The sequence below is a fragment of the Pistacia vera genome, unplaced genomic scaffold (genome assembly GCF_008641045.1).
Source record: "Pistacia vera cultivar Batoury unplaced genomic scaffold, PisVer_v2 Contig51, whole genome shotgun sequence".
Taxonomy (NCBI): Eukaryota; Viridiplantae; Streptophyta; class Magnoliopsida; order Sapindales; family Anacardiaceae; genus Pistacia; species Pistacia vera.
The window spans coordinates 1,530,294-1,545,195 of record NW_022196346.1 but is presented as its reverse complement, the minus strand read 5'-3'; the positions used below and the strand labels follow the sequence as shown (position 1 = coordinate 1,545,195).

The 14,902-nt window shown below is 34.7% G+C and overlaps 1 protein-coding gene and 1 long non-coding RNA gene across 4 annotated transcripts; one reads left to right on the top strand and one right to left on the bottom strand.

Moving 5' to 3' along the window:
• The first annotated feature begins 3,708 nt into the window (after nt 1-3,708).
• LOC116106153 lies at nt 3,709-4,406 on the top strand. Its single transcript, XM_031392498.1, has 3 exons — nt 3,709-3,858; nt 3,938-4,123; nt 4,215-4,406. The coding sequence occupies exons 1-3, from the start codon at nt 3,709-3,711 to the stop codon at nt 4,404-4,406; spliced, it is 528 nt and encodes a 175-aa protein (XP_031248358.1).
• Nucleotides 4,407-9,621: 5,215 nt separating this feature from the next.
• On the bottom strand, nt 9,622-11,618 carry LOC116106087. Of its 3 annotated transcripts, none has more exons than XR_004124257.1 (4): nt 11,362-11,618; nt 10,915-11,158; nt 10,442-10,835; nt 9,622-10,244 (listed from the first exon to the last, which is right to left on the bottom strand). It is a non-coding gene; the product is annotated as an uncharacterized LOC116106087 (long non-coding RNA). The 3 variants fall into 3 exon arrangements; XR_004124256.1 differs by having other exon boundaries at nt 9,623-10,244; nt 10,442-10,821; XR_004124258.1 differs by having other exon boundaries at nt 9,624-10,244; nt 10,442-10,817.
• Between the last annotated feature and the right edge of the window lie 3,284 nt (nt 11,619-14,902).

Here is a 14,902-nt window from a genome sequence, read left to right as displayed (position 1 = left end):
AATTGAGAAACACTTCTTCAGTCTAGGGGACAAATCATAGTAGCTAAATAATAGAGGTGGAAAAATCTTCTGTTCTACCTCTTTAATTCCCATATTTCACTTTTAAGACACTTTCCCACTCTTCAGATGTTCTTTTAAAGCGCAAAAGACTACCTAAAGTCTTTACAGCAAGAGGCAAACCTTTACACTTTTCACAATTTTTTTACCGATTTCTTCAAACTCTTCATTGGTTTTTCCCGAAAATGCAAGTTGACAAAACAAGGACCAACATTCCTTCTCAGGAGTATCCCTAGTGAGATTATGTTGGTGGTTCCAATGGCATTTGCAACATTCTCCTTACTGTTGGTCACTAAAATTCTACTTTCTAATGATCCCACTTTAGTGTACATTTTAATTTTCCCAATTTTCAGAATTTTCGGTCCATATACATCTAAGACAAGAAGAACCTTCTTCCCTTCAATTTGTTGACTATGTTTTGCATTACAGTTTCTAGTTCAACTAATTGGGATGGACTATTTGTGAGAGATTCAGGATTGCCTTTGCAATCCTAAGCTCATCAAAAGGCTCAGAAACACACACCCATATTTTTATCAAAATGGTTATTCACCTTATAATCATTAAAAGCTAATCGAGCAAGAGTTGTCTTGCCGATTCCTCCCATCCCTACTATAGAGATTATAGAGGAACTTTGTGTTGACTACTTGACTCAAAGTAAACCGAGTAATGAATTCTTATCTTTATCTCTTCCATGAACCTTTGTGAAATCAATAGCAGAGGTGATTTTTGCCGTTCTACTTCTTTGCTACTCTCGTTGATTGTTCTAAAGTTGAACCTCTCTCTGCACAGCAATAATACCAGTTTCTATCAAGATCTTTATCTTGACGCCAATGTCATAACGCATACCAATGGCCTACACTGAGTAGTGAAGAATGAAGGAACATACCGTTTTCAGAGAATTAGAAGCATCTTCAGCTTTCTTATCTTCAATTTCTGAAGCTTGGTGTTCCACTCATCCAACACATCATCAATGTCATAGGACACGTCTTTCAGCTCGGCTAACCATGCTCTCACAATATTTTCCTTCACCTGGCGGTTCTCAGCATCAGCCAGCACAGCTTGAATTGCCCGAAATTGATTTGAAGGTTCTGAACTTCTTGCTTAGCACCTGCAATCAAACTTATCCTTTCTCTCTCCTGTTGACGAATGATTGAAACAAATTGTTGCAACACAACCTCCACAACGCTTCAGCCATAGTGAAAGATTCGTAATTGATGAAAACAGAGATTGAGAAATTGAAATGGTTGTGTGTTTTTATTTCTGGTAACTGATCAATGTTTATAGTTAGAGAAAGACCAAAGGGATCTTGACTTCAACAATTTTGGTGAGAGCAATAACCGGTTTGATAATAATCACAAATGGAGGGCCCTCCACTTCTGAAAAATTTATACAAATTTTGGCTCACCCTGTACTTTTGACTAGCAGGTCATTTATTAACTCTTGCATTTATGACTAATGAATTATTATACACGTCGTGGGGACCCTTTGAGTAGAAAATATCTTTATGTGGTGGCGTTTTTCAAAATATTGAACGGTGATGACGCATTAATGGTGGTAACTGAGATCACAGCCACTTGTTCGTTACAATTTTGGAATTCAAGTGAGGTGAAGAATATCGTATTCAATTATTAAGATGAGAAAAAACACACAGCTAGCAATAAAGAATATGGGTGAACGTTGCCATCACTGAAAACCACTCAAATAATTCCAATTTAATTACAACCACCCCTTGAATCAAGTGAGAACATTAACATATTAATATAATTGAGGCAATGATGCCTTAATGGAGTACAATTGCGGGATCACAACCATTTGATCAAACTTTCACTTTTAACAACTTTTTTTTGTGAGAGCAATAATTTGGTGGTGGGGACCCATGTGTGGAAAAATATTTTTTATGCGTTGGCGTTTTCTAAAATAATTGAGGTGATGATGGTGATATCACAGCCATTTGTTTTGTTACAAGTTTGCAATTAAATGGGTGACATTGTAGCCTGAATGCGTGTTGACGTAAGCTTAGAATTGCACGAAACTTTCATGACAAATCTAGTTAATGACAACACGCAATTGGGAATCATATGAATTTCCTAAATATAATTTCTCTAAATCTAGAGGTGATTGCATTAATAAATAATAAATTTAGCTTAGGGCATTAATTTTCCTTATACAAGTCAGAAAAGGCCGGAGCAAAATGGGCTGCGGATTTCTAGTTTTTAAGGCCCAATCCCATCATCTTTTTTTTTTTTTTTTTTTAAATTTCTTGGGAAAAAAAATCTTAAACTTTTTATTTTTTAAATAACAAATATTGCTTGAATTTCGAAATAAAGATTTTCTCCTTAGGTAATTTTTATAGGTTGGAATTTTTCAATTAATTTGTATTAAGTCATGAAGAGTGACTAGTTGACCGTGTTTTGCTAAATATAAATGAAGGTGAAGATGTAAGTGTTTTTCAACTTTGTTTTCTGAAAAAAATTTAAGATTCTAAGTTTGATTAAAATTAGTTACCTTAAGAACATAAAGTAGTATGATTTTTTGTCACGTAAACTTTTATGTAAATGTATATAAAATTATTTCGATTCAAATACTTCTTATTTAAATGAGTTTTAATTCTTTGATGCTCATAATATTTTGTTTGTTCTTGGTTGAACAATATTTCATAGCTCATTTGTTGATTGACTAAAGGGCTTTTTTTTTTTTTTTTTTTTTTTTTTTTTGGTTAATCTTTAAGTCAATGTAAATAATTTTAATAGATTAAGATGTTTTAGGTTTGTTTTTTTTTTTTTTTTTAACTTATGTCTTATTTTCATATATATATAAGTAAAAAAACTAAATATTTTGTTTTTATCTAAATACAAAAACATCTTAATCAATAATTTTTTCATTGTCAACAATATCCCTATTTAATTTATAAATTATGTATTTTTGTTCTTCTATTAACTTTTTTTTAGGTATTACATTAAACAATTAGGTATTTATATTTATATAATTTTTTTTTATTTCACATGTTTGATAATTTAAAAAAATAAATTAAACATGTAAAATATAAAATTACATTATATTTAATAAGGATAAATGTGTCAAAACCACCATATTGTTTGATAATTTTTATTTTTTATTATTTTACTTATGAGGTAGGGGTATTAAGTCTTTTATCTACTATTAATTATAGTAAATAGCATTATGATTTAAAATTCATAACATATTGCTCACTATTATTATAGGGGTATTATTGCCATTTACTGCCTATGTCTATCCCTCATGCACGTTTCTCCTTTGTACCGCTATCTTCTTCATGCTTATATATATTTTTCATGCATATTTTTTCTCCAAAATCTATTCAGATTAACTGGAATAACACTTCTTCTTCTTCCTCTTCATGCGGATAGTGTTTTGATGGTATGCTTTCATTCTATATATATAATCCATTAAATAATCAAAATTTAAGCACAAATTCAAATATAAAAACAAAAAATACAAATCAATTGGCAACTTTTGGGAGCTCAGAATTAGTGCCATACTAAAAGGATGTAACAAATTGCAAATGCTAGATGGTTCCGATCTTGAATATCCAGAAGTGTATATAAATGTTAGTAAAATAATTAATGTCAATTTACATTTTTTTAGGTGCGGTGCTGCAGTTGTTCACACGTTATGGAAGCTGATGTGGGCAGTCATAATAGTTTCCTGGGCATTTTTTATCCCAATGACAGCTCGTATGCCAATGACGACCTTACTGATCGGGAGAGGGAGACATTCAAGGGGCTCGCTTCGGAAGAGTGCCGCTTTTCTTTTGCCGACCATGTAAGTTATTAATAATAAGAACGTTTTGATATTAGTTATATCTAATAATATTTTACTTTGTTTTCGGTTTGATTTGTAGTGTTTAGTCTCCTATCGAGTGATGTTGATTGTGTGGTATGCTATGGGTCCGCCGCTTGCGACACAAGGCGGAGATGGAGAGTCGACTGGTGACGGTCAACTGATAATGCTTTATATGCATGGTATGGAACCATCTGAAGATGATTACGACTTGTCTAAGATATCGCAATGGAAAGTTGAGAGGACGGTAAGAAGTTCTTTTGATCCTAAGACTTTATCACGTCAATATTATGATAAAGTTTCTTTCTTAATCTTTCAAACTTTTTTGATTAATTTAGGTTGATGGTAAACTATTCGATGATATTGTAATTGTCGCAAGCTCCCTTAATGGTGATAATTCTTCTATCAATGCTGCTATCGATGATGATCCTGACAACAATGACAATGGTGGTGGTGGTGGTGACCGTTCATGGGAGATCACATCAACTCGTGCTTATTTTATTAAATTGAATGATTATGATGTGATATAGGTTATACTAGATGTATTAAAAGGTTATTGTTGAATTTCAAGATGAATTTGCTTTTGGGTAGAATCTCTTTGAATAACAATCAAATGGTACTATTTTGATGATATCCAAAATCATACAATGCCAAAATTACAGGGGCATGAAGTTTGAGCGAACAGCACTTAAATTCCTAGCTTCCCTTCCATCTCTGGTGCACAATAACACCACAACTTCTCAGAAAATTTTCATGCACGACTTAACTATGGCATGTTACATGTTGCCCATCTATTCACTTTGTCGCGATCATGCAAATCCTCTCGACTGTTGCATATTCGAGTGAGACGCCACAAACAGCAGGACTCAGCAATTAACAACACAACCCATATCATAAAACAACACAAAACGCAATTCCTTAAACTATTCATTATGTTTTGGAGCAGAAGAACACCATTACCTTGAACTGGACCCTTGAGAAGGTCAGAAACTGAGAGGTCTTTCCGCTTAGTTAAAGTGACATGTCGAACGTTTAGTTGGGTCAGTGTTAGTGTTAACGTTGTCGCTCTTGAGTTTTCTTGGAGCGTTGGGGTTGTAAGAAAGTCTCCGTTGGGTGTCGTAGGAAGCTCTCAATCTTAGTAACGGAGAAGAAACAGAACACTACTCGGCATTTTTGTTCGTGCTGTTGCAGCCCTGGTGGGATTTGTGAGAGAAGATTTTATGAAGAAATAAATGTGATAATTCTTGAAGACGGTCAATTTCAGAATGGTTTCTTCTGAAAATTTGTAATTTGGAAATTGATAATTGTAAATATTTAAACAATACTAGACCTATATGTAGTAATTTATTTTAAATGGTTATTACCGAAATTTGAGATTTTCATGGCCTATTTTTTGAAATATAAATATCACCTAGACCCCTAGCGTGCTTCTATGATATTATCCAAATAGGGTCGTATCAAATATTATCCATTTTCGTGAGGTAAATATTATTTAGAACCATGTTATTTACGTTTTTATCCTTTAACCTCTACTTGTATACAATATCCTATTGACCCCTATTCTTTATATCGTTTTATCATAATTTTATTGTTTCTTAGACCCTGTAAGTTTCAACGATATTAAATAAGCCCAAGGTGTTCTAGGATCTAATTTTCCCCTTTTAGCAAAAATTATACTCTGATTTATTGAATCTCTTTCATATCAACCATGAAAGAAACCAATTAATTATTTCTTTGATATCAACCATGAAAGAAACCAATTAGTTATTATAATCATTAACTTAAGGTCTAAAACGAAATGACATAATCAGCCCCTAGATAAAGTGGCTTGATAAACAATCAACAATTTATATAAGCAAAGAAAATAAATAAAACAGATAAAAGTAAATGAGGCACAACGATTTATGTAGTTTATCCATTTGGGCTATGTCCATGGTAATAGTATGACAGAGATTTTTCACTATAAATCAAAAGAATAGAATGATACAATCTCTAACAAAGTTAGACATATAATAATATGAAAAAGCTGTTGACTGAGATAAGTAGCCAAAGTTGGAGAGATTATTGCTTCAATTGAGAGATGAAATGAAACAAAGAAACTGATGGTCACATATACCTCATTCCATTTTCAGCAGTATCCACTAGAGATGATTAATTAAAGTGACACTAGATTCCTGGTATGTTCTTCCATCACCTGACCGAGAGCCATCAATAGATAAAACTGTAGTTTCTTCTTTTGACCAAAATGCATAGTTACGTGTTGAAGCAAATGACTATTGAAAAACAAAACTGTAGTTTTAAATTGCAAAATACACTATTATTTCAGTGAAAAAAGCATTTGCATTTGCTGACTGAGAATACTTTAAACTTGAGAATGAAGTGAAAAAAGCATCAATAGATGAAGATCATGTTGACTGAGACTGAGTTGCATTTGCAATCGATTTTTGCTTTAAGCAATACTATGCCTATAGATGAGTTATACAACTGAATCATACAAACAGATAAAAAATAAAAGACAGATTAGTCATTTTACATAAATTTTGTGCAATTTTTATCTGTTCGTATGACTCAGTTGTTAGCAAATCATTATTGTTTTGTTTTTGACATGCGGAACGATCCCGCTTAGGATAAATTACCTTACATTCTAACATCATGTACGTGGCCCATATCCAATTGTTAAAAGAAGAGTTGCAAATCTGATAACGGGCCAGCCTTAGAAAGCCCAAAAATTCTTTATAAGGGCCCGATTCTCAATTACAAGGGCCCAATTTCTTGTTCCCATTAGATGTGACATGCAATTGATTTTACTTCTCTTATATGGGTGAATGTGATGCCTAATTAACAAGTTAAAGAATAGGTATAATGTTCATATATTAGCTAATTGCTCAAAACTTTGTGGCATGTAACCTACACCATTATGCCTATTTAACAAATGTCTCAAGTTGATTAAGTTTCGCATCATAAGTTCTAATTTTTTGATATTTTCACAACAACAGATATATAACTCACATAGGAACAGTTAAAACATTATCTATACGAAGTAAAACAGTTAAAAAGATTAAGCAACATTTTAACTAGAGTTTGTGAGTATAGAAGGCCAATAAAAGGCAATACTTTGAGTGATTTATGTTAGGAGAAGATCTTTACTCAAAGAATAACTTTTTATTTCTTTTTTTTTTTTTTTACACTTTTCGCTTTACGCATATTTAAATGATAACTATTGATCAAACAGAGATTGAGAAATTAAGATGCGTGGGGTGCTCCAAACATAAATGCCAAGCAGCCGCCAAAATCGATATCAGAAATCAGAAATCTTTTCTCACTAACATAAAAATTGCATTTTCCAGGAGAGTAAAAAACGGAGTGATAACGCTATAAAAATGCTCTTGCTGAAGTAAAAAACAGAGTGAGAATGTTATGAAAATGCTCTTGCTGGGAGCGCCATAAACAAGGAGAATGTTAGAAGATCTTTGCAGAATTGTTCATTGAAATCAAATTTAAATATTTGATCAATAGTCATCATTCAAATATGGCATTAATAATATTTGGCTGAGATGAGAGCATTCATGTTCTTTAATACATCCACGGTTATTGTAACCTTTAGATCATATTTGATATCTTCTAAAGAGCTACTGATTTTTCTGTTTATTAACTGTTAGAGTCATGAAAATGACTCCATTTTGGTGATAAAAAGATCTCATATGTAATTGAATTGAAGTTATATTGAGACTATTAAGAGAAATTATGAATTTATGTATAAAAATCATATTTTGAGTTTTTCTTACTAATTTAGCATATTTGGGATAAATTTGGAAATTGTGTGAGTTGATATTAGGTTGTGGTTTATGGATTATGGGTGATTTTGTCTCATTTATGCTGTTCAGGGGGTAAAATATCATGTTTCAAGGGGCTGATTTTGTCAGGTTTCAATCATGCAGGGACCAAATTGAAATTTGCCAAATTTTGTATAAAACTACAGTGCAAGTTCGTAGATTGGGTGGCTGCCACCCACCAAACTCTTCACCTTCTCCGATCAAGCTCTGGCGACCCTTCAGCTCCTTTTCCGATGACGTTTCGGCTTCCCCTTGCTCCGGTCACCATCATCCCTTCATCACCACCGTGAAACACGCACACCACCGTGAGCTTCATCTTCCCACCACGATGTTTCATCTTCCCGGCCAGATGTGGCCATTTTCCGGTGACGTTTCAGTTCCCCAAGAATCGATCTCCCTTCCCCACGGCTGGATCTAGCATTTCCAAGCTTCAGCCGCCGCAAAAACCAATCCGCGATTTTGCCGCCGCGCCTCTTCATCTTCCAGCCCAGATCCTGCTCATTTCTGGCAACTTTCACCTCCCCAGGACCAGATCTGAACTCCCCATCACCAGAGCTTTCCATCGGTATCATCGGATCTCATTTCCGCCACCGTTTCCCGGAAGACCCGTCGGAAAATTAATGTTTTCTGGCGAGTGCAGCTGTTCGTATTCCGGGCTATCCGTTGGTCGTTTTCGCCCCTTTTTCGCATTATATCGTTGTTAGTTACCTCCTCTCTACCATGATCAGCTTCGTTCCCACCGTTTTAGCCTCCGTCATCACCACCATGAGCGGCTGAGTTCCCGGTTGTCTGTTACGGTGTAGGCGAGATCGAGATTGACTCCATTGATCTCCTCATCAGCTCTTGACTAGTTGGATGAGCCCGAATGTTGGACATTGGTTAAGTTTCTTGTATTCAGATTATATTTGTTTTCGTTTTAGTTTGTTTGTGATGCTTTACTATTATTCTGATGCTCGACGTGTTGAATTGATAATGTCCATTGAGAACGTTTATTGATATATAACTTTTCAGATAATTGAATGTCGGTTTGAGATTATTGAATGTTGATTATAACTTTAAATTGCTTCGATACTGATTGCAATCAAGTTGTAGTAGCGTTTAATATCATTTCTACTAGGATGCATTTGTTGTATAATTAGTTAATTGGATGATACAGGTTGATAGATTGTACTTGTTAACGTTGTACCAACTAGTGGTGTTTAAGGGTTTAGCGTTTTTCGGTTAGTTGATAATAGTCTTTAACCAATCGATCTGTAACTAAGACGACGGGGAGACATGATAGATTATACCTAGATTGCCGGAAGTCATTTTATTTATTTGTCTAACCTTATAGGTTTAGAAAATTGAAGAGCGAGGAGAGGAATTGTGAGAGTTGGTCTTGAGTCAAACCGAACCCGTAGCGACAACGCTTTTAATATTGTGTTTTAGTTAGCAATTTATTTGATGCTTTTAATTTCCTGCAAGTAATTAGTTTCCTTAGTTTTAATCAATCATTTTGCCAACTTCTCTTTCGTTAACTCCAATATACATTAAGTTATTAGTCTTACTCTCTGTGGATTCGATCATGCTTACCGCTAACTACGGTATTTAGGTTTAATTTTGTGACCGTGACAACCGGTTCAACATTAACTCCCATGTTTCTTCTCTGTTTCATGAGGACTAGGTGGAATGATAATGAATGAAGGAATTCCTAAAAATTGAGGTGAAAAATCAATGAAAAAACCCATTTGTAAAAACTTTATAACTAGTATCAAAACAACATAAAGTTTCAATGTCAATTCAACTTAAAATTCAAATGAAATTAATTCATTGGTGTCTCTCAATCTTTCTTTTACCAATGTGTTAATCAACCCAAAAGGAGCAAGAAATTTCGATTCAACATTCGGTTCACTGTTGCATGACTAAAAAGGAACATGGCTTCCAACAATTCCTTTTCTTTCTTAAGTGAATATAATCAAAAGCTACAAATATTTGCAGAAAATTAAAGATCAATGACACCCAAATTTTTACGTGGAAAACCTCCCCGATGTGAGGAGTAAAAACCACGGGACCGTAGTCCGATTAAAGTCTTTCACTATCATCAAAAATGGGAATACAGAGTCTTCTCCTGTGCAAACTAGAGGCATACAAACATCATAAACTTCAAAAATCCATCACAAACAATCTCAGCAAAAACAAGTTCAAAATATCACGATTTATGGAGAGAATAATCCCGAAAGACACAAAAAACTGCAGTTTCGGGTTTACCCACAATTAATTGCCTTACAGTTCTTGGATTTCAATCTCCACCATTCAGAAAGTAGAATTGAGTTTCATGAACAACATATCCAAAAATCAGGACAATCGGACGGCAAATGAGCTCTAGATCACGATTTGATGATGTACTGTTCACAGACTCAAAAACTCATATTTCCTCTCCGTTTCTCTTTGTTTTTCCCTCTCCCTCAAACATATATGGTGGTGGAAAAAGGCTGGATGGTGGCTGGCGTAGAATGGACAGCAGCTGGAGTAGAACACACTTCTCGTTTTTTGCTCCTACATGATGAAAAAGAAGATGAATGGGTTTTAGTTTGCAAACACATCATGGGCCTTATATCACACCCTCATATGGGAGGAAACGAAGTAAAGCCCAACCCAACATGTTGTACAGTTTTCAATCCATGTTAATTAGGGGAAATTAATTGCTTTAAACAGCTCTGAGGATATATATATATATATATATATATACGCACCATTCAATCACTGAATGCCGATAGAGATGACAAGGAGGTGTCTTTTTTCATTGAGGCCGATAATTGCACTTACTCTTGCTACGAGTAACCACTTTCCTTTGATATTGGATTCTCCATCTTATATGTTCAACTATTGTTCGTTTGCATTCAGGATATGCTGTCCCAGAAGCAGATTGAGATGAGGGACAATGATCGATGATAGAAAGGAAGAGATACGGAAAGCTCAATGTCAAGCAGCTAGCTGAGTTTAAGATAGGATACACTCTGCCCATTCGAGACTGCTGTTGCTATAAATCATAACTTTCATCCCATTTGACTCTCCATCTGCATGCATTACCACCTCTCTCTGGATTTATATCATTGCAAGACCAAGTTCCTGTCTATGCAGTAGACGCTGTTTAGGAAGTTCTCAGTAAAAAAAGTGATGAAAGATTTGATAAAATAAAGGGGCTGGCACTGCTAAAATAACTCACCCAAAAAAAAGCATTCAATTTGACTGGGCACATGTTCATGTCTATGTAGTACATGTAGTTTCGAGACTTGTCACATCTTGTTGCCATATGGTATATATTTCCTCCAGAAGATATTGTGCGGTCGTGAGATAACATGACAGAACTTTAGAAGGAGATTAACAAGTATCATGATAGAAAAATCAAAATATCTTGTATTTGAAGCAACACAATTTTTGCGACTATGGAAACGTGATCTGAAATATATCTACAAAAATGCAAACATGAAATTAATTTCTACTTTCAAACAAAGGACTTGAAAGTTTCATTCTTTATGGGAAACAGAAGAATATGATTAACTAATAAAACTTATAGAGCAAGTTTATTGTCATATATAACAGTGATTTCTCATGAAAAGAAGATTCAGGATCATTGTTCATCAATGTGTAGTACAACATTGAAACGAAGTACCTAGGCAAAAGGATTCTGCCAAATAATCATTCATAGAACTCTTCATACAGGCAACCCTTGTTGATGATAGGTTGAAATTCTGGGCTGAGATGCTTAATTGGATAACACCTTGGTTACATCCACAAAAGGTTGAATATATATAATCAGTCAAAAACCAGATAGAAAAGATGATAGAATCCAAAAAGATTAAAATATGTTTCTATTTCCAATGAGCAACATGAAATTTCATTCAAAAATTTCTTTATCAGTGAATTACAAATAACTCGATTCACCGTTGCATGACTAAAAAGGAACCTGCTTCAACAATTCCTTTTCTTCTCGAGTGAAATAATCAAAAGCTACAAATATTTGCAGAAAATTAAAGATCAATGACACCCAAATTTTTACGTGGAAAACCTCCCATGTGAGGAGTAAAAACCACGGGACCGTAGTCCATTAAAGTCTTTCACTATATCAAAAATGGGATACAAAGTCTTCTCTAGTGCAAACTAGAGCATACAACATCAAAACTTCACAAATCCATCACCAACAATCTCAGCAAAACAGGAACAAAATAACAATTTTGGAGAGAATAATCCCAAAAGACACAAAAACTGCAGTTTCGGGTTTACCCACAATTAATGCCTTACAGTGCGGATTTCAATCTCCACCATGTAGAGTTGTGTTCATTAACAACATATACAAAAATAGAACAATCAGACAGCAATCGAGCTCCATATCACGATTTGATGATATCTTCTGCATGCTTTACCACCATCTCTAGATTTAAATCATTGCAAGACAGGTTCCTATCTATGTAGTAGATGCTGTTGATATCTTCTAAGAACTACTGATTTTTCTGTTTATTAACTCACCTGTTTCTTCTCTGTTTCATGAGGACTAAGTGGAATGATAATGAATGAAGGAATTCCTAAAAATTGAGGGAAAAGTCCATGAAAAACCCATTTGTAAAAACTTTATAGCTAGTATTACAAAACAAAATAAAGTTTCAATGTCAATTCAACTAAAATTCAAATGAAATTAATTCATGGGTCTCTCAATCTTTCTTTTACCAATGTGTTAATCAACCCAAAAGGAGCAAGAAATTTCAATTCAACATCCGATTCACCGTTGCATGACTAAAAAGGAACCTGGCTTCCAACCATTGTTTTAAAAACCGAACCGAAGGGCAAACCGCTTTGATGGTCAGTCACGGTTCAACCGGTCCAATCGGTTGAACCACTGATTGGACCGATAACATCATCACACATCATGATGACATCAACACATTTTTAAAAAAACATTTTTTTTTTTTAGATTTCTATTTTTCAATAAGACAATAACAACTTAATTACTGTCCAACATGATTCAAAGTTCAAATTCAACAACAATCCTAACATAATTTTAGTATTAACAACAATTCAAAGTCCAAATCCAAACATGATGTTGTATTTACATATCAAATGACAAAATAATAATTAATAAAAAAACATTTGATACAAGTGTTTTTTCTTTGATCCGTCTCTATGTTGAATGAGCTTCACACACTAGACATCAAAATTCATCACCATCATCACCATCATCATCATTTAACCATCACCACCATCTACGCAAATTTCAGAAAAAATAAAAATCATACGTTAAAACTGTAATTTAATTAAATAAAGATACTAAGTTGCTTAAATAATTGAAACCAACCGTACTACAGCTTAATTATTAGGGAAGCAAAGAGCTGATCACAGAAAGTTATTTGAATCAATCAGTTTTCCTGAGAACTTCATATCAACGATGCAACTCAAACTCTCCCATAAAGAAAATATGAAACCTAAGAAGAAGAAATATAGTAAAAAACCATGAATTGTCCAAAATAACAGAAAAAAAAAATCAGAATAGAACATGGCAATGGAATCACAGAGATTTCAATTCAGAATCCAAGATGAATAATTAAAGTTTCAGCAGCACATAAAAAGGAAACTCACCAAAAAGAGAAGAAAGACAAACAAATACCATATAATCCATTGTCACAGAGAGATATACCTACAAGAAGCTTTCAAGGTTTTGGAAAGAACAGCATACTCCACATTAAATTTGTCAACACAAGCACATTTCAAAAACACAATGGAACACATTGGGCAGTGACCACAAAAAGAGGGACCTTCAGCGTTTAATCCAGCTGTGTGCTCAATCCAATGAAGATGGTCCAATGGATATCAAATCCCACCCCAATTTGAGTAATACTAAAAACAAAAATGACAGGTTTGAATGCTGCCTATGCAAGCAATGATAGTATGAGATCTTACACGAGAAAAGATTTATCAAGCTGTGCCAATTACTTTAGAAAATTAAGAATGTGGTCACAGTTAAACAAATTTCACCACAATGTGGGACGTGGGGCTACAAACAAAGGAGCTAAAAATCAACACATAAATCAATCCAACACAAACAAGATTCAAGAAATCAAACTTGCCGAATCAGAGCAATGTTAACCCAGCCTAATCACTCAATAACTCTCTATAACCTGCAAGAAATCAGAGACCTATCCTAGCCTCAAGAAGGAAACGCAACCCTCTCACAAATCTGCCCAGATTACAACGAGAAAGACCCCAGCAAAAAGCCCAAATCATTGCTCATTCAACACACAAGAACCCTAACAATTTCAGACTAAAAAACCCGATAGCTATAACCTTCTAGCTAGGTTTGCCTTTAGGTTCCGTTTGGGGCCAACCCAATACATAGTGACCCTTCCTTTCATCAACAACAAAAAGCACTTTGAAAGACAACTGATTCTTAAAATTGAACAGCATTACAATACGAGTTGTGAACCTGGTGAGACTCAACTCAACTCATTTTAATTCCATGACTCAACAAATTTGGATAGTGCAACAGATTGAAAAATGTAAAAGGTGTTAACTTAAATGTAAAGAGAGCGAGGAATGGTGTTACCTAGATCGAGGAATGGAGCTATCGTCAACGAATGAAGTTGTCGCCGTCGATTTCCAGCGAGGAACGGAGCGTCGTCGTCGATTTCCGGCAAGGGAGGAAGACGTCATCGATTTCAAAGAGTTCAAGTGCGATTTGGGTGGGATTTCAGAGAGAACAGAAGACAGAGCCGAAACCGTGACAATTTTCGTAGAGAATAGAGTGTTGCTTATTTCGTGAGAAAAAGGAGAAAGATGAAAGAGAAGAACTGAAGATTGAAGAAGACGAGAAAGGGGCGTGACTGCGTCGCGTTAGGATTTAGGGATTGTTAATATGTGGACCGGTTTTCTGTCGATCCAGTTGGACCGACGGTTTACTGATATTATCCGGTTTTTAACCAGTTAAAACGGCTCAATGCATAGTAATGGTTTTGAGAGTGAACCGAATCGAACACGTAACCGGTTCACTGTCCAACCAGTTGGACCGACCGTCGGTCCGGTTTTTAAAACAGTTCTTTACAATTGGAACCCGAAACGGTTCTCAAGAAACGGAAACTGCTGAATGGTCAGTGGGAGGTATTAATTCAGTGGAAAGGGTTGCCCTCTTATGAAAATACGTGGGAAGATGCAGACATTATTCAGCA